Source organism: Somniosus microcephalus, chromosome 4 (genome assembly GCF_052327205.1).
Source record: "Somniosus microcephalus isolate GS21.2 chromosome 4, FLI_Smic_1.0, whole genome shotgun sequence".
Taxonomy (NCBI): domain Eukaryota; kingdom Metazoa; phylum Chordata; class Chondrichthyes; order Squaliformes; family Somniosidae; genus Somniosus; species Somniosus microcephalus.
In genome coordinates this window covers 314,220,744-314,246,850 of record NC_140990.1, presented here as the reverse complement: position 1 = coordinate 314,246,850, position 26,107 = coordinate 314,220,744, and the positions used below count along the sequence as shown (strand labels likewise).

At 52.1% G+C, this 26,107-nt stretch overlaps 1 protein-coding gene across 5 annotated transcripts in view; it reads left to right on the top strand.

Moving 5' to 3' along the window:
• LOC147120616 (obscurin-like protein 1) overlaps positions 1-26,107 on the top strand; it is a 159,840-nt gene that overhangs the window by 70,442 nt on the left and 63,291 nt on the right. For 3 of the 5 annotated variants that reach the window (XM_085986749.1, XM_085986750.1, XM_085986748.1), the window contains 6 exons: positions 8,876-9,145; positions 10,617-10,886; positions 12,522-12,791; positions 16,337-16,606; positions 19,681-19,956; positions 21,672-21,947. In XM_085986749.1, the coding sequence (XP_085842875.1) occupies positions 8,876-9,145; positions 10,617-10,886; positions 12,522-12,791; positions 16,337-16,606; positions 19,681-19,956; positions 21,672-21,947 (1,632 nt within the window). The remainder of the gene's footprint in view (positions 1-8,875; positions 9,146-10,616; positions 10,887-12,521; positions 12,792-16,336; positions 16,607-19,680; positions 19,957-21,671; positions 21,948-26,107) is intronic. The other 2 variants (XM_085986751.1, XM_085986752.1) reach the window with 2 other exon arrangements.

Genomic DNA, 26,107 nt, shown 5'->3' with positions numbered 1-26,107 from the left:
CTGGCGTAGCTCTTCACTCATGAAGGACGCCCCCCTATCCGTATGGATGTAGCTCGGCATACCGAACAGGCAGAACAGGCTGTTGAGGCATTTAATGACCGTGGCGCTGGTCATGTCTGGGCAGGGGAAGGCGAATGGGAAACGAGAGTATTCGTCCACAATGTTCAGGAAGTAAACATTGCGGTCGACGGGCGGGAGGGGGCCCTTGAAATCTAAGCTGAGCCGCTCAAAGGGCCGTGTAGCTTTGATTAAGTGGGCTCTATCTGGGCGGTAGAACCGAGGCTTGCACTCAGCGCAAGTGTGACAGTTCCTGGTCAGGGACCGAACTTCCTCAATCGAGTAGGGTAAGTTGCGGGACTTTATGAAGTGGAACAGCCGCGTGACCCCTGGGTGGCAGAGGTCATTGTGGAGGGTCTGTAGCCGATCCCCGGTGGCGCTGGCACACATCCCTCATGAGAGGGCGTCGGGGGATTCGTTAAGGGCCCCTGGCCGGTAAATGATGTCATAATCGAAGGTGGAGAGCTCGATCCGCCACCTAAGAATCTTATCATTTTTAATCTTCCCCCTCTGTTTATTATTGAACATAAACGCTACCGACCGCTGGTCGGTAAGTAGGGTGAAGCGTTTGCCAGCTAGGTAGTGGCGCCAGTGGCGCACTGCCTCCACGATGGCTTGGGCCTCCTTTTCCACGGAGGAGTGTCTGATCTCGGGCCCTTGGAGGGTCCTCGAGAAGAAAGCTACGGGCCGCCCCGCCTGGTTGAGGGTGGCCGCCAAGGCAAAGTCAGACGCATCACTTTCCACTTGAAAGGGAGTGTTCTCGTCCACTGCCTGTAGTGTGGCCCGCTCAATATCCTGCTTAATGCTTTTGAAGGCGGCATGGGCCTCAGCAGAGAGTGGAAAAGAGGATGCTTTCAAGAGGGGGCGGGCTTTGTCGGAGTAGTTGGGGACCCATTGGGAATAATAAGAAAATAACCCCAGGCATCTTTTCAAGGCTTTGGGAGTGTTGGGCAGGGGCAGCTCCCATAGGGGGCGCAATCGGTCGGGGTCTGGTCCGATTTCGCCATTCTCCACCACGCTGCCTAGTATGCAGAGGCGCGTGGTGTTGTAAACGCACTTGTCCTCGTTGTAGGTGAGGTTGAGTTTTTGTGCGGTTTTCAGGAACCTCTCGAGGTTCGAGTCGTGATCCTGCTGGTTGTGACCGCAGATGGTGACGTTGTCGAGGTAGGGGAAGGTTGCCTGCAAGTGGTGGTTATCGACCATGCGGTCCATCTCCCTCTGGAAGACCGAGACCCCATTCGTCACCCCAAAGGGGACTCTGAGGAATTGGTAGAGGCGTCCGTTCGCCTCGAAGGCGGTGTACGGGCGGTCCTCTGGTCTGATAGGGAGCTGGTGGTACGCTGACTTGAGGTCGATGGTGGAGAACACCCGGTATTGGGCGATTTGGTTCACCATTTCTGATATGCGGGGTAGCGGGTAGGCGTCTAGTTGGGTGTACCTGTTGATCGTTTGGCTATAGTCGATCACCATCCGTTTCTTCTCGCTACCCCTTACCACCACCACTTGGGCGCGCCACGGGCTATTGCTGCGTTCAATAATGCGCTCTTTCAGGAGCCTGTCTACCTCGGTCGCGATAAACCGCCTGTCCTCCCAGCTGTACCTCCTGCTTTTGGTCGCTATTGGCCGGCAGTTAGGGGTAAGGTTCGTGATGCGCTATCAATTACTCATAAAAGACTGAGAGTTAAGAGAGTAACTAAAGGCTTTTATTAACAAAAGAATGAAGGTCTGCCTCGAGTGGTCGACCGGTCCAGAAATACAAAGGGCTGGGGAGCAGTCACCTTTATACTAGGACTTGTGGGAGGAGTCAGCCGAGGCATGTCCAGGCATGTACACAGTGGAATACAAACAGTGGTTTACCACATTCACCCCTTGTTTAAAATTGAGTCCGGCGGGGTGAAGTGTATTAAAAGTTAGTGTATTGGAGTCTCTCCGGAGGTCTTGTCTGCCGCTGTGATCGGCGTGGCGACGGCAGGGGTAGTGGAGCTTCCGGCGTCGAGTCCTGCGTGGGCTGTGGCACAGGCGTGTCGTCCTCGTAGATGTCGAGCGGGTCGCGCGGCCCAGGCCTGCCGTCTGCTGGGGCTGGATATCGGATCATGGGGGGGGGGTGGTAGTGAGTAGTGGGTTACTGCGGCCCCCGAGGGTGCAAGGTCTCTTATGGAGACTGTGTCCTCCCGCCCGTCCGGGTATGCAATGTAAGCATACTGGGGGTTGGCGTGGAGGAGGTCGACCCTCTCGACCAGGGGGTCCGTTTTATGGGTCCTCACGTGCCTTCTCAGTAGGACCGGCCCTGGGGACGTCAGCCATGGCGGTAGCGATGTCCCCGATGTGGACTTCCTTGGGAAGACAAACATTTTCTCATGAGGGGTGGCGTTAGTGGCAGTGCAGAGCAGTGACCAAATAGAGTGGAGCACATCGGGGAGCACATCCTGCCAGCGGGAGGTTGGAAGGTCCCTAGACTTTAAGGCTAGCAGGGCGGCCTTCCAAACTGTCGCATTTTCTCTTTCCACCTGTCCGTTCCCCCGGGGGTTGTAACTGGTGGTCCTGCTTGTGGCAATACCCCTAGTTAGCAGGTACTGACGGAGTTCGTCGCTCATAAACGATGAGCCCCGGTCGTTATGGATATAGCTGGGGAAACCGAACAGGGTGAAGAGGTCGTTCAGACATTTAATGACCGTGGCACTGGTCATGTCCGGGCAGGGGATGGCGAACGGGAAACGGGAGTACTCATCAATAATATTGAGGAAGTACACATTGCGGTCGGAGGAGGGGAGAGGCCCTTTAAAATCAACGCTCAGGTGCTCGAAGGGGCGAGTGGCTTTTATCAGGTGGGCCCTGTCTGGTCTATAAAAGTGCGGTTTGCACTCAGCGCAGACTTGGCAGTTCCTGGTCATGGTCCTGACCTCCTCAATAGAGTAAGGCAGGTTGCGGGCCTTGATGAAGTGGAAGAACCTGGTGACCCCCGGGTGGCAGAGGTCATTGTGGAGGGCCCGCAGTCTATCGATCTGCACGCTGGCGCAGGTGCCACGCGATAGCGCATCCGGGGGTTCATTGAGCTTCCCGGGCCGGTACAAGATCTCGTAATTGTAGGTGGAAAGTTCGATTCTCCACCTCAAGATCTTGTCATTTTTGATTTTGCCCCTCTGCTTGTTGTTAAACATGAAAGCAACTGAACGTTGGTCAGTGAGCAGGGTAAATCGTTTTCCGGCCAGGTAGTGCCTCCAATGACGCACAGCCTCCACAATCGCCTGGGCCTCCTTCTCAACAGCGGAGTGTCTGGTCTCCGGGCCTTGGAGGGTTCGTGAAAAGAAGGCCACGGGTCTCCCCGCCTGATTGAGGGTAGCGGCCAGGGCAAAGTCGGACGCGTCGCTTTCCACCTGGAAGGGGATGGATTCGTCCACTGCGTGCATGGTGGCTTTGGCAATGTCTTCCTTGATACGGTGGAAGGCTAAGCGGGCCTCTGCCGTCAAGGGAAAAGAGGTGGACTTGATCAGCGGATGGGCCTTGTCCGCATAGTAGGGGACCCACTGGGCATAATAGGGGAAAAACCCTAGGCACCTCTTCAGGGCCTTGAGGCAGTGGGGCAGTGGGAGTTCCATAAGGGGACGCATCCGGTCGGGGTCGGGGCCGATGACTCCGTGTTCCACAACACAGCCAAGGATGGCGAGGCGGTTTGTGCGGAATATGCACTTCTCCTTGTTATATGTCAGGTTCAGAAGTTGGGCGGTGCGGAGGAATTTTTCGAGGTTTGCGTCATGGCCCTGCAAGTCACGGCCGCAGATGGTCACATTGTCCAGATATGGGAAAGTGGCCTGCAACGCATTTTGATCTACCATCCAGTCCATCTCCCTTTGGAAGATGGAGACCCCGTTGGTGACGCCAAAGGGAACCCTAAGGAAGTGGTAGAGGCGGCCGTTTGCCTCAAAGGCAGTATACTGGCGGTCCTCAGGGCGGATAGGGAGCTGGTGGTACGCTGATTTCAGGTCAATGGTCGAGAAGACGCGGTACTGCGCGATCTGGTTGACCATATCAGCTATGCGGGGGAGTGGGTAGGCGTCCAGCAGGGTGTAGCGATTTATTGTCTGGCTGTAGTCGATGACCAGGCGCTGCTTCTCGCCGGTCTTAACGACCACAACCTGGGCTCGCCAGGGGCTGGTGCTGCCCTCAATAATCCCTTCCTTCAGGAGCCACTCCACTTCGGTTTTAATGAAAACCCTGTCCCCGGCACTGTATCGCCTGCTCTTTGTGGCGATGGGCTTACAGTCGGGGGTGAGGTTAGCAAACAGTGGGGGGGGGGTGACTCTGAGTGTGGAGAGGTTGCACCTGGTGCACGGCGGGCAATTTGGGAGCTGCTGGCTGCGGACTGTGAGTGGGGGTAGGGGTCCACCGTACGCCATCGTAACACTTTTAAGGTGGCACTGAAAATCTAACCCCAGCAGGACGGCAGCGCAGAGGTCGGGCAGGACCAGAAGTTTAAAATGATCGTACACGGTCCCGTCTACTACGAGTGTCACTACGCAGTAGCCGCCGATGTCCGCCGACTGGGACTCGGAGGCCATAGAAATCCGCTGGTGCGCAGGCAGGACTGGGAGAGAGCAACGCCGCACTGTGTCGGGGTGGATGAAGCTCTCCGTGCTCCCAGAGTCAAAGAGGCAGATTGTATCGTGGCCATTTACCTTAATGTCCATTGTGGAACTGGCCAGCTGGTGCGGTCTCGCTTGGTCCAGTGTAACGGATGCCAGCGTAGGGGTCGGTGTGTCGCTGCGGGTATCAGATGAGGTGGTGTTGGGGGCCTGCTGCGTTCCGGCTGTCGTCCAAGATGGCGGCGTCCATGATCCCCATGTGGCTGGAGGCGTCCAAAATGGCTGCTGTACCGGTGGTTCGCACATGGCCGGGGAGGCCCAAGATGGCGGCCCGCATGGCCCACACGCGGCGCTGCTGGGGTTCGGGGTGGCTTTGGCCCTGCAGACATTAGCGTAGTGTCCCTTCTTCCCGCAGCCCGAGCAGATCGCGTTTTTCGCCGGGCAGCGCGCTCTGGGGTGTTTTGCCTGGCCACAGAAGTAGCATTTCTGGCCTTGGGGCACTGCTGTCTGGCCTTGGGACACTGCTGCGGTAGTTGGGCCGTTGCTGGGGTGTGGCTGGGGTGGCACGGCGCTATGAGGCGGTCCTACCGTGTCCCAGGCTGTCATTCCCCGCGGCATCCACGGTGCAGAGGAGTAGGCATCCATGCCCCGGTAGGCTGCATCCAATGATAGTGCGAGTTCAGAGGCCTTGTTGAGGTCGAGGTCACTCTGCTCCAACAGTCGCTGTCGGGTGTAATTGGATCTGTGGCCCGCTACAAAAGCGTCCCGGATAAGTTCCTCTGTGTACACGGCGGCCTTTACATCCTTACAACCACAGGCCCGGCCAAGCACAGACAGTGCCTGAAGGTATTCCACGGTCGATTCCCCAGGTTGTTGTTTACGACTCCCCAGAAGGTGCCTGGCGTACACTTCGTTCACTGGGCGCGTGTACTGGTCCTTGAGGAGCTTGATAGCGTCCGCGTACGAGGTCGCGTCTTGGATGACCGAGTACACTCGGTGGTTCACTTTGGAGGTCAGGACATCCAGTTTGTCCTCGTCCGATTTGATTGCTGCGGAGGCGGTCAGGAATTTTTCGAAACACTTAAGCCAGTGAGTAAACTTGGTGGATGAGTCCGCCTCCCGATGATCTAAGTCCAGGCATGCTGGTGTGAGGATCTTCTCCATTATAAAAATTTTGTTAATAAAATTGATGCGCTATCAATTACTCATAAAAGACTGAGAGTTAAGAGAGTAACTAAAGGCTTTTATTAACAAAAGAATGAAGGTCTGCCTCGAGTGGTCGACCGGTCCAGAAATACAAAGGGCTGGGGAGCAGTCACCTTTATACTAGGACTTCTGGGAGGAGTCAGCCGAGGCATGTCCAGGCATGTACACAGTGGAATACAAACAGTGGTTTACCACAGTTCGCGAATAGCGAAGGCGGCTTTACCTTCAGGGTAGCCAGACCGCACACTGTGAGGGGCGGCTGGGACCCACCGTAATTGAGCGTGATGCTTTGGTGGTAGCACTGGAAATCCAGGCCCAAGATCACGCTCGCACATAGATTCTTCATGATTAATACTTTAAAATTATCGTATACAGTTCCGTTAACGGACAATTGTACCGTGCAGTAACCCATAATGGTCGATGTCTGGGTTTTATCAGCCATAGAGATGGTACCCCGAGTCGGGACCACCTTTAGGGAGAGTTGTTGTACCAGTTCAGGGTGGATAAAACTCTCCGTGCTTCCACTGTCAATTAAACATTTAACTCTGCACCCGTTTACCTCGATGTCCACCATTGATTTGGATAGCGGGTGCGGCCTGGTCTGGTCCACTGTGACCGATGCCACTGTAGGGCCCTGATCGAGACAAGATGGCGTCCACGCTGTCTGCTCACAAGATGGCGGACCCCACGAGGTCGGGCAAGATGGCGTCCAAGGTGGCCGCTCCCACGGCGCACACGCGGCGGTGGTGGGTTTTCCGGCGGGGTTCCCTCTGCACACCTTCCCGAAGTGCCCCTTCTTACCGCACTTAAAGCAGGTGGTGCCTTTCGCCGGGCACAGGTTTCTGGTGTGCTTCGGCTGCCAGCAGAAGTAGCAGTTGGGTCCCCGACGCGTCGCGGCTGTCGTAGGGCTTCTGGGGGGAGAGCGGGGCCCCGACGGTGTCGGGCTGCCGGGCGGGGAAGATGCCTTCCAAGATGGCGGCGCCCTTGGTGCACACGTGGCAGCGTGGACGGCGCGGGCTGAAGAGTAGGCGTCCGAGTTTCTCTGGGCCACATCCAGGGATCGTGCTGTGTCCGCAGCCTGTTTCAGGTCCAATCCCGTTTTTTCCAGCAGTCTCTGCCGGATGTAAGTGGAGCTGAGGCCTGTGATAAAGGCATCGCGAACAAGCTCGTCAGTGTACACTGCGGCTTTTACATCTTGGCACTTGCAGTCTTTGCCAAGCATTTTCAGGGTGCCTAGGAACTCCTCCACCGATTCCCCAGGTCGCTGTGCGCGAGTAGCGAGCAGATGCCTAGCATACACCTCATTCGTAGGCTGCTGGTAATGCGCCTTTAAACTGTCGCAGGCGGCCGGGTACGTGTCGGCGTCTTGGACGAGGGGGTAAACCCGGTGGCTTACCCAATTCCGCAGAATTCCGAGTTTCATACTCGCAGCGTCCGTAGCGTCTTTGACGGCTGCGGAATTGTCCAGGAAGAATTCCATACACATAAACCAGTGTCCGAAGCGTGCCGATGCGTCCGAAGCATGCTGGTCCAAATCCAAACGTTCGGGTTTCAAGAGTTGATCCATTGTGTTGAAAATTAAGTCAATAAACTTGATGTGCCTCAATAAATCCGAGACTCGATGTTAGCGAAACAAAACAAGGCTTTTATTGACTTAGAAGGTAACACACAGAGGAGAATGTATCTTCCATCCAGAGGTCTGCCGTACTGGATGTGCTGCAGGCTGGGCCAGCTTACATAGGAGCCAGGTATGGGCGGAGCCCTACACACAGTACAATACAATGGAAATGAAACTGAAACCAACCACAGTCACAGGCAGAGAAATACTGATGAGTGATGAATGGAATATTTCATCACAGCCTTCTCCTGTTCCTATGTTGTAAAAACACAACTAGTTCACCAATGTTCTTAAGGAAAAGGGAAACTGCTGTCCCTACACGGTCTGGGCCTATATGTGACTCCAGACCCACAACAGCTTGGTTGAATCTGGGCAACTAGGGATGGGCAATAAATACTGGTGTCGGCCACATCCCAAGGACAACTGAATAAGAATGGGGTGGAGTTGGAGCAGAGCGAGAGGTGGTCGGGTTCTAAGGAGGCTGACCAGCTGACCTCAGCATGCCTGTATTTACAGTAATGGGACCTGTGACCTTAAAGAACGCTCCTGTCCCTCTAAACACCGAGTCACTAACTCACCTCGAGCAGTGTGACGGGGTCACTATCACTGTAAACAAATCATAGACCCCGCTCTGTGGGGAGGGATGGGTCGGACACTCTGTGGAGGGACATCGGAAATGGGTCACGAGGATTTCCTCTGTTCAGAGTTTCTAACTAAATTATATTCCCCCTTTATCTTCTCCCCAGTAATTGTAACTCTCTCTCTCTCTCTTTCTTTAACTCATTCTCTGCATCACTTTCTCTCTCACATATCTTTATCTTTATCTCTTTTTCTCTTTCTGTTTCTTTTGCTAACTCTGCCTCGTTCTCTCTTTCTCTCTCTGTCTTTTCTCTGTTTCTTTTTCTCTCTATCCTTTGCTATTTCTATCTCTTTCTCTTTCTGTTTCTTGTTCTCTCTCCATCTCTCTCTTCCTCCTCTCTCTCTTTCTCTATCTCTCTCTTCCTCTGCCTCTCCTCCTTCTCTCCCTCCCTCTATATCTATCTCTCCCATGCTCTCTCTCACTCTCTTTGTCACCTCCTCCTCCCTCTCTCTTTGTCGGTCTCTCTCTCTATCTTTCTCTTCCTTTCCCTCGCTCTCTTTCTCTTTCTCACCCTTTCTCTCTTCCTCTCCCTCTCTTCCTCTCCCTCTCTCTTCCTCTCACTCTCCATATATCTTTCTCCTTCAATCTCTCTCTTTGTCTCTTTCTCTTTCTCCCTTTCTGTTTCTCCCACTCTCTCGCTCTCTTTCCGTTTCTATCTCTTTCTATTTATCTCTCCATTTCTCTTTCTCTCTCTATCTGTCTCTCCCTCTCTCTCCTCTCACTCCTTCGTTCTCTCTCTCTCTTTCTCTCCTTCTCTGGCTGTGTCGGTTCCAGACCCTCCGGTGAAAATCGTCAGCAGTTCCCCTTCGGCGCTGAGCGTGCTGACCGGTGGCGAGGTTGTCCTCTTGTGCGAGCTCTCGCGGCCCGAGGCGGAGGTGAGCTGGTACAAGGATGGGTTGGAGGTGGAGCCGAGCGAGCGGACCGTGATGGAGGTGGACGGAGAGCGCCGGAGGCTGACCGTCCGCTCGGCTACAACGGAGGACCGAGGGACGTACGTGTGCGACGCAGTCGACGACTCGGCCGAGTTTGAAGTGACCGTCTTCCGTGAGTACTTGGTCAAGCCGCACTTGGACGCAGCCATGTACACCGGTCCCTCGGGGGGGAGGGGGCGGTCCCACCGGCCGGTCTCCTTCAGAATTACGTTGGGAGACGAGGAGAACCTCGGCAGAATTTCAGGGCTGAGTTGTCACACACCCAGCGTCACACCTCGTTACAGAGGAAAAACCGTCCTGAAAATGAGAAAACCAGTCATTTCCAGCTGGTTTTTCTCAGCTGGAGGTGGGGAGCAGCCAATTTTATCGAACCCAGGATAAGAACATAAAAACTAGGAGCAGGGGTCGGCAATACGGTCCCTCGAGCCTGCTCCGCCATTCAATAAGATCATGGCTGATCTTCTACCTCAACTCCACTATCCTGCACTATCCCCATATCCCTTGATTCCCCCAGTGTCCAAAAATCTATCGACCTCAGCTTTGAATAAACTCAACGACTGAGCATCCACAGCCCTCTGGGGTAGAGAATTCCAAAGATTCACCACCCTCTGAGTGAAGAAATTCCTCCTCATCTCAGTCCTAAATGACCGACCCCTTATCCTGAGTCTATGACCCCTGGTTCCAGACTCCCCATTTACATTTACAGTAATTGGTCCTGTGACCTATGACCTTAAAGGATCAGGGCAGCAGAATAATACTTTGTGCGTCACACACTAGAACGCTCCTGTCCCTCTAAACACCGAGTCACTAACTCACCTCGAGCAGTGTGACGGGGTCACTATCACTGTAAACAAACCATAGACCCCGCTCTGTGGGGAGGGATGGGTCGGACACTCTGTGGAGGGACATCGGAAATGGGTCACGAGGATTTCCTCTGTTCAGAGATTCTAACAAAATTATATTCCCCCTTTATCTTCTCCCCGGTAATTGTAACTCTCTCTCTCTTTCTTTCACTCTCTCTCATTCTCTGCATCACTTTCTCGCTCACATATCTTTATCTTTTTCTCCTCTGTCCCTGATTCTCTATCTAACTCTTCCTCTGCCTCTCCTCTTTTTCTCCTCTTTCTCTAACGATCTCTCTCATGTTTTCTCTCACTCTCTTTGTCTCTCCTCCTCCCTCTCTTCATCTCTGTCTCTCTCTATCTTTCTCTTCCTTTTCCTCACTCGTTCTCTTTCTCTCTCTCCAAATACCTTTCTCGCTCATTCTCTCCTCTGTATCTAACTTTTTCGCTCTTTCTCTTTCTCCTTTCTCACTCTCTGTTTTTCTCTCTCTCCGTTTCTCTTTTTTTCTCTATCTCCCTCGCTCTGTCTCTTTCTCTAATTCTGTTTTCCTCTCTTCTCTTTCAATGTTTCCCTCTATCTTCCTCTTTCTCTCTCTATCTCTCTCTATTTCTCACTCTCCTCTCACTCCTTTGTTCTCTCTCCATTTCTCTCTCTATCTGTCTCTCCCTCTCTCTCCTCTCACTCCTTCGTTCTCTCTCACTCTCTTTCTCTCTCTCCTTCTCTGGCTGTGTCGGTTCCAGACCCTCCGGTGAAAATCGTCACCAGTTCCCCCTCGGCGCTGAGCGTGCTGACCGGTGGCGAGGTTGTCCTCTTGTGCGAGCTCTCGCAGCCCGAGGCGGAGGTGAGCTGGTACAAGGATGGGTTGGAGGTGGAGCCGAGCGAGCGGACCACGATGGAGGTGGACGGAGAGCGCCGGAGGCTGACCGTCTGCTCGGCTACGACCGAGGACCGAGGGACGTACGTGTGCGACGCAGTCGACGACTCGGCCGAGTTTGAAGTGACCATCTCCCGTGAGTACCTGGTCAAGCCGCACTTGGACGCAGCCATGTACACCGGTCCCTCGGGGGGGAGGGGGCGGTCCCACCAGCCGGGCTCCTTCAGAATTACGTTGGGAGACGAGGAGAACCTCGGTAGAATTTCAGGGCTGAGTTGTCACACTCCCAGCATCACACCTTGTTACAGAGGCAAAACCGTCCTGAAAATGAGAAGGCCAGTCATTTCTGACTGGTTTTTCTCAGCTGGAGGTGAGGAGCTGCAAATTTAATTGACCCCAGGATAAGAACATAAAAATTAGGAGCAGGAGTCAGCAATATGGTCCCTCGAGCCTGCTCCGCCATTCAATAAGATCATGGCTGATCTTCTACCTCAACTCCACAATCCTGCCCGATCCCCATATTCCTTGATTCCCCCAGTATCCAAAAATCTATCAATCTCAGCCTTGAATATACTCAACGATTGAGCATCCACAGCCCTCTGGGGTAGAGAATTCCAAAGATTCACCACCCTCTGAATGAAGAAATTCCTCCTCATCTCAGTCCTAAATGGCCGACCCCTTATTCTGAGTCTATGACCCCTCGTTCCAGACTCTCCATTTACATTTACAGTAATTGGTCCTGTGACCTGTAACCTTAAAGGAACAGTGCAGCAGAATAATACTTTGTGCGTCACACACTAGAACGCTCCTGTCCCTCTAAACACCGAGTCACTAACTCACCTCGAGCAGTGTGACGGGGTCACTATCACTGTAAACAAATCATAGACCCCGCTCTGTGGGGAGGGATGGGTCGGACACTCTGTGGAGGGACATCGGAAATGGGTCACGAGGATTTCCTCTGTTCAGAGATTCTAACAAAATTATATTCCCCCTTTATCTTCTCCCCGGTAATTGTAACTCTCTCTCTCTTTCTTTCACTCTCTCTCATTCTCTGCATCACTTTCTCTCTCACATATCTTTATCTTTTTCTCTCTCTCTCTGTTTCTTTACCTATCCATCTTGCTCCCTTTCTCTATCACTCTCTTTTCTCTTTCTTTTTTTCTCTGATCTTTGCTTTTTCTATCTCTTTCTCTCTCTGTTTCATGTTCTCTCTCTCTTCCTCCTCTGTCCCTGATTCTCTATCTAACTTTTCCTCTGCCACTCCTCTTTCTCTCCCTCTCTCTAACGATCTCTCACTCTCTTTGTCTCTCCTCCCTCTCTCTCTTTATCTCTGTCTCTATCTTTCTCATCCTTTCCCTCACTTTCTTTCTCTATCTCTTCCTGTCCCTCACTCGTTCTTTCTCTCTTTTTTCTCTCTCTCTCCATATATCTTTCTCGCTCGCTCTCTCTTTGACTTTTTCTCTTTATCTCTCTCTTTCTCTTTCTCCTTCTTTCTCTCTCTTTCTGTTTTTCCCTCTCTGTTTCTCTCTATCTATCTCTTGTCCTCTCTGTTTCCCCCTCTCTTTCTGTTTTCCTCTCCATTTCTCTTTGTTTCTCTATCTCCCTCGCTCTCTCTCTTTCTCTAATTCTGTTATTCTCTCTCCTTCTCTTTCGACCTCTCCCTCACTCTATCTTTCTCTCTCTATCTCTCTCTTTTTCTCACACTCCTCTCACTCCTTCGTTCTCTCTCACTCTCTTTCTCTCTCTCCTTCTCTGGCTGTGTCGGTTCCAGACCCTCCGGTGAAAATCGTCACCAGTTCCCCTTCGGCGCTGAGCGTGCTGACCGGTGGCGAGGTTGTCCTCTTGTGCGAGCTCTCGCGGCCCGAGGCGGAGGTGAGCTGGTACAAGGACGGGTTGGAGGTGAAGCCGAGCGAGCGGACCGTGATGGAGGTGGACGGAGAGCGCCGGAGGCTAACGGTCCGCTCAGCTACGATGGAGGACCGAGGGACGTACGTGTGCGACGCAGTCGACGACTCGGCCGAGTTTGAAGTGATCGTCTCCCGTGAGTCCCTGGTCAAGCCGCATGCAAACTTGCCATTTTTCCTCCGTAGCCCGGGGTAGCTGACTTCACACTGCTGAGGTCACACTGCAAAGGTCACTCTCCAGAGGTCACACACCAGACACCATGGGTCAGAATTTTCTGGGGTCCATGGCGGGCGCGATTGGAGCCGGGTCGGGTGGGAAATTTGAAATAAGTTGCAGCTCGTCAGGAACCCACCGTCATCCCGCCCTCCCGTGCCTTTCCCTCGGGTATGTTTGCCAGTGTGGCAGAGACCCAACCAGCAGAGGCTAGCGACCTAATTCAAATCATTAACAGGTAGCTGTCAGACCCTTGAGCGCCTTTTTCAGCCTACCTTTCGAATTTCCCTGGCTGCCCATGGGGATTCATGCAGCTCAGGAACCACATCTGTCAGCCTGAGGCAGGCGTTGAGTGGCCATTGATCCAGCTGATTAGATGACAGCATCAAATGTACAGTAAAAGCTCCCACCTCACAGCTGATCACTTTCCTCAGGCAGAAGCTGTTGCTGACTCTATTCCCAGCACAGATTTAACTTTCTACAGACTGCAAGGGCTGGATTTTCATTCAGGGGACGTGATGGAGGCGGGACTACAACTTTCGGGGTTGTTGTCCCGCCTCCACCGAGATGTGGCCAATCCACCCGATTTTAACTTGATTGACCTTGTTGAGCCCCCCAATTAAGGACCACTCGGCAACAGGTGACGTCACAGACTGAAATTTCATCTGTCAAGAGGTTTTGACAGATGAAATATCAGTGTTTGAAAGCTCTTTGAAGCTGTCAAACACTGACAGTCTTACTTCTAACATGAGTCCTTCTCCACAGACTCAGTTAGAAATCTCTCCTGCACAGAAAGCTCAATGAGATCATGGCTGATCATCCAAATTCAGTACCCTGTCCCTGCTTTCTCCCCATATCCATTGACCCCTTAGCCTTAAGAAATATTTCCAACTCCTTCTTGAATATATTTAATGAATTGGCCTCTACTGCCTTCTGTGGTAGAGAATTCCACAGGTTCACCACTCTCCGGGTGAAGGAATTCCTCCTCATCTCTGTCCTAAATGGCTTACCCCTTATCCTTAGACTGTGACCCCTGGTTCTGGACTCCCCCGCCATCGGGAACATCCTTCCTGCATCTAGTCTGTCTAGTCCTGTTAGAATTTTATAAGTTTCAGTGAGATCCCCTCTCATTCTTCTAAACTCTAGCGAATATAAGCGTATTATATCAACTTTGCCACTGATGAAGCCAGTGTTAGTGAGCGTGTGCTTCGCTGCTCTGGCTGGCTTCCCACGGGTGCAGGGCATCATCGACTACACACATGTGGTCATCAGAGCACCCCCACATCACCCAGGAGTGTTTGTGAACCACAAGGGCTTCCACTGGCTCAATGTGCAGCTCGTCTGCACCCACAGGAATATCTTCACGCTTGTGTGCGCCAAATTCCCTGGCAACTGCCATGACTCGCCCTTCGCCAGTCCGCCCTCCCTCAGCTCTTCGCTCCTCCAAACAGACTTTCCGGCTGGCTGCTCGGAGGCAAGGGCTATCCACTGAAGATGTGGCTCATGACACCCTTGAGGGGACCAAGTACTGAGGCCCAGGAGAGATACAATGAAAGCCATATTGCCACCAGATGTGTCATAGAGCAAACAATAGGCATGCTCAAAATGCGCTTCAGATGCCTTGACAGATCTGGAGGAGCCCTTCGGTACACACCAGCCAGGGTCTCCAGAATCGTCGTGGTCTGCTGCGCCCTGCACAACATAGCGCAGCACTGAGGATTAGCGCTGCATGAGGAGCAAGGCTCTGAGCGCACAGCCTCTTCAGAGAAGGAGCAGGAGGGGGAGGAGCATCAGCTGGAAGACGAGGAGGAGCAGGAACTGGAGGAATCTGCGGGCCAGATCCCACTAGCAGCCGAGCACATTGCTGCCTGGGAGGCCAGGGATGGGCTGATCATGACTAGATTTACTTAACTTTACGCGGTACATGACCCTGAAATTCTCCCAATCTCCCACCGTAACTCTGGCCATAAACCAATGCATCCCCCAGAGAAACGGAGTCAGTGGCCACTTTCAGCCAGTTACATTATTCCCTCTGGGGAGTCCCAGTAGTCTCCTTCAGAGATAGGACGGGAGATGAGGTGAACCTCCGCAGAATTTCAGGACTGAGTTGTCACACTCCCAGCGTCACACCTTGTTACAGAGGCAGAACGGCCTTGAAAATGAGAAAGCCAGTCATTTCCTGCTGGTTTTTATTCCACCTTTATCTTCTCCCCTGTAATTGTAACTATCTCTCTCTCTTTCATTCACTCTCATTCTATGCATCACTTTCTCACTCTCACATATATATTAAATTTATCTTTTTGTTTCTTTTTCTCTCTCTTTTGCTATTTCTGTCTCTCTTTTTCTGTTTCATTGTCTCTCACTTACTCTCTTCCTCTGCCTCTCCATCTCTCTCTGTCTATCTCTCGCTCTGTTTCTCTCTCTATCTGTCTCTCTTTCTGTCTCTCTCTCTCTCTGTTTCCCTCTCTCTGTTTCTCAATTTCTCTCTCTCTCTCTGTTCCTCTATCTCTCTCCCTCTCTCTGTCTCTTTCTATCTCTCTCTGTTTCTCTGGCCGTCTCTGTTTCCCTCTCTCTGTTTCTTTCTCCATTTCTCTCTCACTTTCTGTTTCTCTCTCTTTCACTCTCTTTTTTTATCTCCCTCGTTCTCTCTCTCTCTTTCTCTAATTCTGTTTCTCTCTTTCTCACTCTCCTCTTTCACCCTCTCCCTCGCTCTCTCTGTCTCTCCCTCGCTCTCTCTCTCTTTCTCTAATTCTGTTTCTCTCTCTCTCTCTCACTCTCCTCTTTCACCCTCTCCCTCGCTCTCTCTGTCTCTCCCTTGCTCTCTCTCTCTTTCTCTAATTCTGTTTCTCTCTCTCTCACTCTCCTCTTTCACCCTCTCCCTCGCTCTCTCTGTCTCTCCCTTGCTCTCTCTCTCTTTCTCTAATTCTGATTCTCTCTCTCTTTCTAACTCTCCTCTTTCACCCTCTCCCTCGCTCTCTCTGTCTCTCCCTCGCTCTCTCTCTCTTTCTCTAATTCTGTTTCTCTCTCTCTCTCTCACTCTCCTCTTTCACCCTCTCCCTCGCTCTCTCTGTCTCTCCCTCGCTCTCTCTCTCTTTCTCTAATTCTGATTCTCTCTCTCTTTCTCACTCTCCTCTTTCACCCTCTCCCTCGCTCTCTCTGTCTCTCCCTTGCTCTCTCTCTCTTTCTCTAATTCTGTTTCTCTCTCTCACTCTCCTCTTTCACCCTCTCCCTCGCTCTCTCTGTCTCTCCCTCGCTCTCTCTCTCTTTCTCTAATTCTGATTCTCTCTCTCTCTCACTCTCCTCTTTCACCCTCTCCCTCGCTCTCTCTGTCTCTCCCTCGCTCTCTCTCTCTTTCTCTAATTCTGTTTCTCTCTCTCTTTCTCACTCTCCTCTTTCACCCTCTCCCTCGCTCTCTCTGTCTCTCACTCTCTTTCTCTTTCTCTCCTTCTCTGGCTGTGTCGGTTCCAGACCCTCCGGTGAAAATCCTCACCAGTTCCCCCTCGGCGCTGAGCGTGCTGACCGGTGGCGAGGTTGTCCTCTTGTGCGAGCTCTCGCGGCCCGAGGCGGAGGTGAGCTGGTACAAGGATGGGTTGGAGGTGGAGCCGAGCGAGCGGACCACGATGGAGGTGGATGGAGAGCGCCGGAGGCTGACCGTCCGCTCGGCTACGACGGAGGACCGAGGGACGTACGTGTGCGACGCAGTCGACGACTCGGCCGAGTTTGAAGTGACCGTCTCCCGTGAGTACCCGGTCGGGCGCTCGTGTTGAGATACGTTTCAACTGTATTCACTTACCAGAAAGAGGAACGGGGAGAGAAAGAATCACCGACAGGTAGGAAAGAGCAACGATTGGAAGGCAAGAGGACAGGAATGGGCCAAAGGGACAGTGACAGAGAAAAGGGGAGAAGTGATGGGGCAAATGGGGAGAAGCATCCTTGGAGTCCATATACACAAATCATTAAAGCTGGCAGGGCAAGTTGGTAAGGTGGTTAAAAAAGCAGATGGGTTTATAAATAGAGGAGTAGAATATAAAAGCAAAGAGATCAGGCTAGAACTTTATAATACATAGAATAGAAACATAGAAGATAGGAGCAGGAGTAGGCCATTCGGCCCCTCGAGCCCGCTCCGCCATTCAATGAGATCATGGCTGATCATCCAAATTCAGTACCCTGTCCCTGCTTTCTCCCCATATCCCTTGATCCCTTTAGCCTCAAGAAATATATCCAACTCCTTCTTAAATATATTTAATGAATTGGCCTCTACTGCCTTCTGTGGTAGAGAATTCCACAGGTTCACCACTCTCTGGGTGAAGAAATTCCCCCTCATCTCAGTCCTAAATGTCTTACCCCTTATCCTTAGACTGTGTCCCCTGGTTCTAGACTCCCCCGCCATTGGGAACATCCTTCCTGCATCTAGTCTGTCCAGTCCTTTTAGAATTTTATAAGTTTCAGTGAGATCCCCTCTCATTCTTCTAAACTCCAGCGAGTATAAGCCCAATCACTGGTTAGGCCTCAGCTGGAGTATTGTGGAGAATTCTGGGCCCCACACTTCAGGAAAGATGGAAAGGCCTTAGAAAGGGTACAGAGGAGGTTTGCCAGGATGTTGCCAGGGATGAGGGACTTCAGTTATGAGGAGAGGTTGGAAAAGTTCGGACTGTTCTCCTTGGAACAGAGAAGGTTAAGAAGTGACCCAATAGAGGTATTCAGGATGATGAGAGGTTTTGATCGAGTAGAGAGAGAAAAACTATTCCCTCTGGTGAGTGGGTCAATAACCAGAGGTCAGAGATTCAAAATCATTGGCCAAAGATCCAGAGGGGAGATGAGGAGAAATGTTTTCACTCGGAGAGTTGTGGGGATCGGGAACGCTCGACCTGAAAAGGTGGTGGGAGCTGATTCCATAAGTAATATTAAAAGGGAGTTGGACGGGTTCTTGAGGATGAGGAACTCACAGGGTTACGGACAATAAACGGGGGGTGTGGGACTGAGCACGATCGCTCTTTCAAAGAGCCAGCACAGGCACGACGGGCCGAATGGCCTCCTTCTGTGCTGTAAGTTTCTATGAAGCGATGGGGCAAAGGGGCAGTGACCCTCTCACGTTCCATTGAAGTGAGCTCGGGCGGGGTGTCAGACGGGCAGCTGATGCGATCCTGTCAGACCCCCAGCTGGGCAGCTTTGGTTAAAATGGCCCTCGCCGTGTCCTGGAGATTCCGTCACGGCCATCGGTGTTCAGGGGGCTCCCACGCATCACTGATTTTAATCGCCCCATCATTGGCAGCCGTTCCTTCAGCTGCCTGGGCCCTAAGCTCTGGAATTCCCTTCCTGAACCTCTCCGCCTCTCCTCCTTTAAGACACTCCTCTTTGCCCACCTATCTTATTGGTCACTAATAAATCCAACATGGATTTCAGGAGAAACTTCTTTTCCCAGAGTGTTTAGAATGAGGAACTCGCTGCCACAATGGAATCAGTAACTTTCCAAAGGAAATTGGAGATATACCTTAAAAAGGAAACATTTGCAGGGCTCTGGGGAAAGAGCAGAGGGAGTGGGACTAATTGGAGAGCTCTTTCAAAGAGCCGGCACAGGCACGATGGGCCGAATGGCCTCCTTCTGTGCTGTAAGATTCTCTTCTACAGGGAGTAGTTGAGGCGAATAGCATTGATGCACTCAAGGGGAAGCTAGATAAACACACGAGGGAGAAAGGAATAGAAGGATATGTTGATAGGGTGAGATGAAGAGGGGAGGGAGGAGGCTCGTGTGGAGCATAAACACCGGCACGGACCAGTTGGGCTGAATGGCCTGTTTCTGTGCTGTAGACTCGATGGGCTCGATTTTCCAAGCCCCGAGGAGGCGGGTGGGAAAATTGCAGAATCGGGGGGCAGGAACCCATCCCGCCCCCAACCCGCCTCCGTGCCAGTGTCCCAGAAGGCGGGTACCCGACCTGTGCTGGGAGCCGCCTCCCCGAGGCGGGAAGGGGATTAGTGCCAATTAACTGCCCGTTAACAGGTAGTTAACAGGCAGTTTTTTGCCTAATCCCTATTTTTAGCCCTGAAGTGTGGGCTGTCCGACGGCTCCGAACCACGCCAAGTTAGCGAGGCGGAGCATCGGTCTGCAAGGGTTGGAGGGGTCGAGATGTCCGTTGTGCAGGTGAGTGATGGGTGCATGTGTGCAGAGGTAAGTGTGTGAGGTAAGTATAAAGTGTTTTAATAAGTTTTACTTATCTTTACTTTCTCCTGCAGGCTTCCTTCCTTCAGTTCTCGGGAGTCCCTCAGCTCACCGGCACAGAAAGCAGAATGGCCGCTGGACTGTCAAAAGCTGCAGCCTCTGCTTTCTGGTCTGGAGAGCTCTCTAACTGTGTCCGAGTAGAAGGACTCAAGTTAGAAGACAGGTTGTCAGTGTTTGACAGCTTCACAGAGCTGTCAAACGCTGATTTTTCATCTGTCAAAAGCTCTTGACAGATGAAATGTCAATCGCTGACGTCACCAGTGACCAGGTGTCCCTTAATTGGCCTGCTGAGCCCACTGGCGGGCTTAACAAGGTCAATCAAGGGAAAATCGCATGGGTTGGCCACAAGTCGATGGAGGCGGGACTACAACCCAAAAAGTGGGAGTCCCGCCATTGACAAAATCGAGCCCGATGTAATTCTATGTAAAGCTCTTGGTCATCTGTCCTAATATGTGGCTCGGGGTCAGTTTTTGTTTTGATAATCGCTCCTGTGAAGCGCCCTGGGGCATTTTTACGAAGTTAAAGGTGCTTTATAAATGCAAGTTGTTGTTGTCATGTTGCCATTAAACCAACGACTCCGTGGCTCTATCTGCAGAAGCGCCAGTTAATATAATCCAACGTGCAGACAGGCCGACAGAACACAAGTACTTGATCTCCGAGGACATTGCGCTCGAGTGCGAGCTGTCTCGGGCAGATGGCGTTGCCAAATGGTACAAGGACGGGGAAAAGCTGGTCGAGGACGAGCGGACGTTCATCGGGCGGGAGGGGGCGCTGCGGTCACTGCGGATGCTGGACACTCGGACGACAGACTCGGGAGAGTACCTCTGTGACGTTCAGGACGACAGCCTTGTATTCCGAGTCCTTGTGGAAGGTAACGCACCACAGTCTCAGTCCCCTCCCTGAAAATCTGACCGGAGGACTCTCTCCCCATCATTGGGAGGCGACACCTAGGACCTCCATGATCCCCTGCTGGCCGAGGTTGTAAATACATCGCCCGCTGTGGCTCCGAGCTCTACCGCACAGACAGTAACTCCAGGGGTCAGTACCTGGCAGTGATGGGACATGTCCTCGGTCCTTGCAAACTACCGCCCCATCTCCGACCTCCCTTTCCTCTCCAAAGTCCTTGAACATGTTGTCACCTCCCAAATCCGTGCCCATCATTCCCGCAACTCCATGTTTGATCCCCTCCAATTAGGTTTCCGCCCCGCCACAGCACTGAAGACCATCCTGACTTGGAAATATATCGGCCGTTCTTCATCGTCGCTGGGTCAAAATCCTGGGACTCCCTCCCTAACAGCACTGTGGGAGCACTTTCACCACATGGACTGCAGCGGTTCAAGAAGGCGGCTCACCACCACCTTCTCGAGGGCAATTAGGGATGGGCAATCAATGCCGGCCTTGCCAGCGACGCCCACATCCTGTGAATGAATAAAAAAGAAACAGCTCTTATCAAAGTCACAAATATGTGACTGTTACCGTGATAAACTATCCCTCCTCGTCCTTCTTGACCTGTGTGCAACCTTTGACACGGTTGACCACTCCATCCTCCTCCAACGCCTCTCCACTGTTGTCCAGCTGGGTGGGACTGCCCTCGCCTAGTTCCATTTCTATCGATCCAGTCATAGCCAGAGAATCACCTGCAATGGCTTCTCTTCCCACTCCCGCATTGTTACCTCTGGTGTCCCCCCAGGACCTATCCTTGGCCCCCCCTCCTATTGATCATCTACATGCTGCCTCTTGACGACATTATCTGAAACATGATGTCAGGTCCCACATGTACACTGACGGCTCTACCTGGCCCATCTGCTGCTGAAACCCTCATCCATACATTAGTAACCTCTAGACTCGACTATTCCAACGCACTCCTGGCCGGCCTCCCATCGTCCGCCCTCAACAAACTTCAGGTCATTGAAAAATGTTGCTGCCCCGTGTCCTAACTCACACCGCATCTCGTTCGCCCATCACCCCCCTGCGCTCGCTGACCTACATTGGCTCCCAGTCCGGCAACACCTCCATTTTAAAATTCTCACCATTGTGTTCAAATCCCTCCATGGCCTCACCCCCTCCCTATCTCTGTAACCTCCTCCAGCCCCACAACCCTCCGAGATCTCTGCGCTCCTCCAATCCCGGCCTCTCGCGCGTCCCCGATTTCCATCGCTCCTCCATTGGCGGCCGTGCCTTCAGCTGTCTAGGCCCTAAGTTCTGGAATCCCCTCCCTAAACTTCTCCGTCTCTCTACCTCTCTCTCCTCCTTTATAACGCTCCTTAAAACCTCCCTCTTTGACCAAGCTTTTGAGCACTTGTCCTAATATCTCCTTATGTGGCTCGGAGTCAAAGATTGTTTGATAATCGCTCCTGTGAGGTGCCTTGCAATATTTTACTATGTTAAAGGCGCTCTATAAATGCAAGTTGTTGTGTTGTTGTGTTTGAGCTACACCACACAGGCAGTAACTCCAGGGTCTGTATCTGTCAGTGATGGGACAGGTAGAACTCTCTGGTGCTCCGGAGTGACTAACACTCCATGGTTTATGAGCATGCCATGATCCCGATGATTCATGAGTGACTAACCCTCCGGGTTTTCTTGTAGACCCTCCGGTGACGATCGTCGGAAGCAGCAAGATCACGGAAGACCGCTGTTTCACCGAGTCCGAGGTCATCGCCATGACCTGCGAGCTTTCTCGCCCCGACGTCGAGGTTCGGTGGTACAAGGACGGCACGGAGCTGCTGCCCAGCGACAAGATCAGGATCGAGTGGCGTGGCCTGAGGCGGGAGCTGATGATCTTCGACTCTGAGCCGTGCGACTCCGGCCAATACGTCTGCGATGCGGGGTCAGACAGACTGACCTTTAAAGTGACAGTCGCAGGTATCGGGCATGGTGACACAGCGCCAGCTCATCGCCAACAATGGTTACACTTTTCATCCTTCTGTCCCTGAGGCGCCAAGCACTCTTGTCTCAGCCGCCACGGTTTGTGGGAAAGCCACGAGGAATTGTTCATAGAATCAGAGAATCGTGGAAATTTACGGCACAGAAGGAGGCCATTCGGCCCATCGTGTCTGTCGACCAAAAAAGAGCTATCCCAGCCTAATCCCACTTTCCAGCTCTTGGTCCGTAGCCCTGTAGGTTACAGCACTTCAAGTGCATATCCAAGTACTTTTTAAATGTGATGAGGGTTTCTGCCTCTCCCACCCTTTCAGGCAGTGAGTTCCAGACCCCCACCACCCTCTGGGTGAAAAGATTTCTCCTCAAATCCCCTCTAAACCTCCGACCAGTTACTTTAAATCTATTTCCCCTGGTTATTGACCCTTCTGCTAAGGGAAATAGCTCCTTCCTATCCACTCGATCTAGGCCCCTCATAATTTTATACATCTCAATTAGGTCTCCCCTCAGCCTCCTCTGTTCCAAAGAAAACAACCCCAGCCTATCCAATCTTTCCTCACAGCTAAAATTCCCCAGCCCAGGCAACATCCTCGTAAATCTCCTCTGCACCCACTCTAGTGCAATCACAACCTTCCTGTAATGTGGTGACCAGAACTGCACGCAGTATTCTAGCTGTGGCCTAACTATTGTTTTATACAGTTTAAGCATAACCCCCCTGCTCTTGTATTCTGTGCCTCGGCTAATAAAGGCAAATATCCCGTACGCCTTATTGACCACCTTATCTACCTGTCCTGCTACCTTCAGGGATCTGTGGACATGCACTCCAAGGTCCCTCGGATCTTCTACACTTCTCAGTGTCCTACCATTTAATGTGTATTCTCTTGTCTTGTTAGCCCTCCCCAAATGCATCACCTCACACTTCTCCAGATTGAATTCCATTTGCCACTGTTCTGCCCACCTGACCAGTCCATTGATAGCCTCCTGCAGTCTACAGCTTTCTTCTTCATTATCAAACACACGGCCAATTTTAGTATCATCTGCAAACTTCTTAATCATTCTTCCTACATTCAAGTCTAAATCATTGATATATAGCAAAAAAAGAAAAGGACCCAGTACTGAGCCCTGCGAGACCCCACTGGAAACAGCCTTCCAGTCACAAAACCACCCTTCGACCATTACCCTTTGTTTCCTGCCTCTGAGCCAATTTTGCCTTGGATCCCATGGGCTTTTACTTTTCTGACCAGTCACCGTGTGTGACCTTCTTGCCTGCTGTTCAACCTTGTGGGGCCTCGTGGTTCCACCTGACATCTGCAGACATGTCCCTTGCCCACTCTGGCCCAGAGCCCAAACTGTAACGTCTCCCCTCCTGCTGACTGCAGCCCCGGGCAGAGATCAGCTTGCTTAGGACAGGCTCGGGAGCGAGCCTGGCACTCTCCTGACCCATGTGGCCCAGCCCCACACCAGGCAGTGCCACAGTCTGCCGAGCCCACCTGGGGGACAACGTCACTTCCGATCAATCCCGCAAGACATCGATTGAGCGGCCTATTCAGAGGCAGCCCTGTAAGGAGAGAGTGCTGTGGGAAATAAAAGACTTGCATTTCTATAGTGCCTTTCACCACCTTAGGACGTCCCAAAGTGCTTTACAGCCAATGAAGTGCTTTTCGAAGTGTAGTCACTGTTGTAATGTAGGAAACGCAGCAGCCAATTTGCGCACAGCAAGCTCCCACAAACAGCAGTGTGATAATGACCAGATAATCAGTATTTTAGTGATGTTGATTGAAGGATAAATATTGTCCAGGGCACCAGGGAGATCTCCCCTGCTCTTCTTTGAAATAGTTCCATGGGACCTTTAGCGTCCACCTGAGAGGGCAGACGGGGCCTCGGTTTAACATCTCATCCGAAAGACAGCACCTCTGACAGTGCAGCACTCCCTCCGCTCTGCACTGGGAGTATCAACCTGGATTATGCGCTTGAGTCTCTGGAGTGAGACTTGATTCCGAGGCGAGAGATTCTGCCACTGAGCCACCGGTGACACCTGCAGATAAAACCAACAAGTTGGCTCCTGTCACTACCCGCCATGACCTTCCTCCTGTAGCCCCCAGTGTAAATCAGATAGCTCTCTCTAACCCTCAATCCCAGTCCCAAGGGATACTGGTCCAGTTTTATACTAAAATCATCAAATCTGATCGTCTGTTCTTCATCAACCTGTGAGAAATAAATATAATCTACCGCCAATCACTGAGGCCCATTGTTCACAAGCAGCGGCCCATCACTGAGGCCCATTGTTCACAAGCAGTGGCCAATCACTGAGGCCCATTGTTCACGAGCAGCCGCCAATCACTGAGGCCCATTGTTCACAAGCAGTGGTCAATCACTGAGGCCCATTGTTTACAAGCAGCGTCCAATCACTGAGGCCCATTGTTCACAAGCAGTGGCCAATCACTGAGGCCCATTGTTCACGAGCAGCTGCCAATCACTGAGGCCCATTGTTCACAAGCAGTGGCCAATCACTGAGGCCCATTGTTCACAAGCAGCGGCCAATCACTGAGGCCCATTGTTCACGAGCAGTGGTCAATCACTGAGGCCCATTGTTCACAAGCAGCGGCCAATCACTGAGGCCCATTGTTCACAAGCAGCGGCCAATCACTGAGGCCCATTGTTCACGAGCAGCGGCCAATCACTGAGGCCCATTGTTCATGAGCTGCCGCCAATCACTGAGGCCCATTGTTCACGAGCAGTGGTCAATCACTGAGGCCCATTGTTCACAAGCAGTGGCCAATCACTGAGGCCCATTGTTCACAAGCAGCGGCCAATCACTGAGGCCCATTGTTCACGAGCAGCGGCCAATCACTGAGGCCCATTGTTCATGAGCTGCCGCCAATCACTGAGGCCCAGGGGTTCATGAGCAGCAGCCAATCACTGAGGCCCAGGGGTTCATGAGCAGCAGCCAATCACTGAGGCCCAGGGTTCATGAGCAGCAGCCAATCACTGAAGCCCAAGCATTGACCTCCTCCTGGGGCGCCATGCATTGTGGATAGACGCAAAATTTCCTGCTTCCCAATGGGATGGGCTGACACCGGTTGCGGGAAGAACAGCAGGGATAGATTGTCCTTTGGGCCCGGTCACTTTTCACTGACCCTCGGAGCGTGCCTGCGTTTATCTGGATGGGGCATCAGGTGGGGTCCTGTAAGTGGCCTGACTCGATCCACAGGGGTTAGGGAGTCCTTTCTCTCGATTATTGCAGTCACAGAGGTCTGTGCTCACTCAGAGGGCCCGACAATGAAACTATTTGCATGGTAACCCTGTAAAATCGTTACCTAATCCCCGCAGACCAAATTAGACAGGGTCAGCGAGGGGTTGGACTGCTGGCATTTTGATCATTAACAACAGGTGACATTGGTTTAGATTTTAATATCTCACCCTCCAGAACCTAACCAAACCCCCCCCAGAGCTAACAGAAATTGATTCTGGGAGAGAGACAAGACAGACAGAGAGAAAGAGAGACAGACACAGACAGACAGAGAGAAATAGACAGAGAGAGAGATAGACAGAGAGAGAGACAGACAGAAAGAGAGACAGACACAGACAGACAGACAGAGAGAGAGAAAGAGAGAGAGAGAGAGACAGACAGAGAGAGAGACAGACAGAGAGAGAGATAGACAGAGAGAGAGAGATAGACAGAGAGAGAGATAGACAGAGAGAGAGATAGACAGAGAGAGAAATCGAGGGAGAGAAAGAGAGAGAGAGATAGACAGAGCGAGAGACAGATAGACAGAGAGAGAGATAGACAGAGAGAGAGATAGACAGACAGAGAGATAGACAGAGAGAGAGACAGACAGAAAGAGAAATCGAGGGAGAGAAAGAGAGAGAGAGATAGACAGAGCGAGAGACAGACAGAAAGAGAGACAGACAGAGAGACAGGCAAACAAAGAAACAGACATAGACAGAGAGAGAGACAGACAGAAAGAGAAATCGAGGGAGAGACAGACACACAGGCCTCGATCTTAACACCGCCCCCCCACCCCAGCCTGGAATGCGCTGCCTGAAAGGGCGGTGGAAGCAGATTCAATAGTAACTTTCAAAAGGGAATTGGACAAATACTGTACTTGGAAAGGAAACATTCGCCGAGCTCTGGGGAAAGAGCA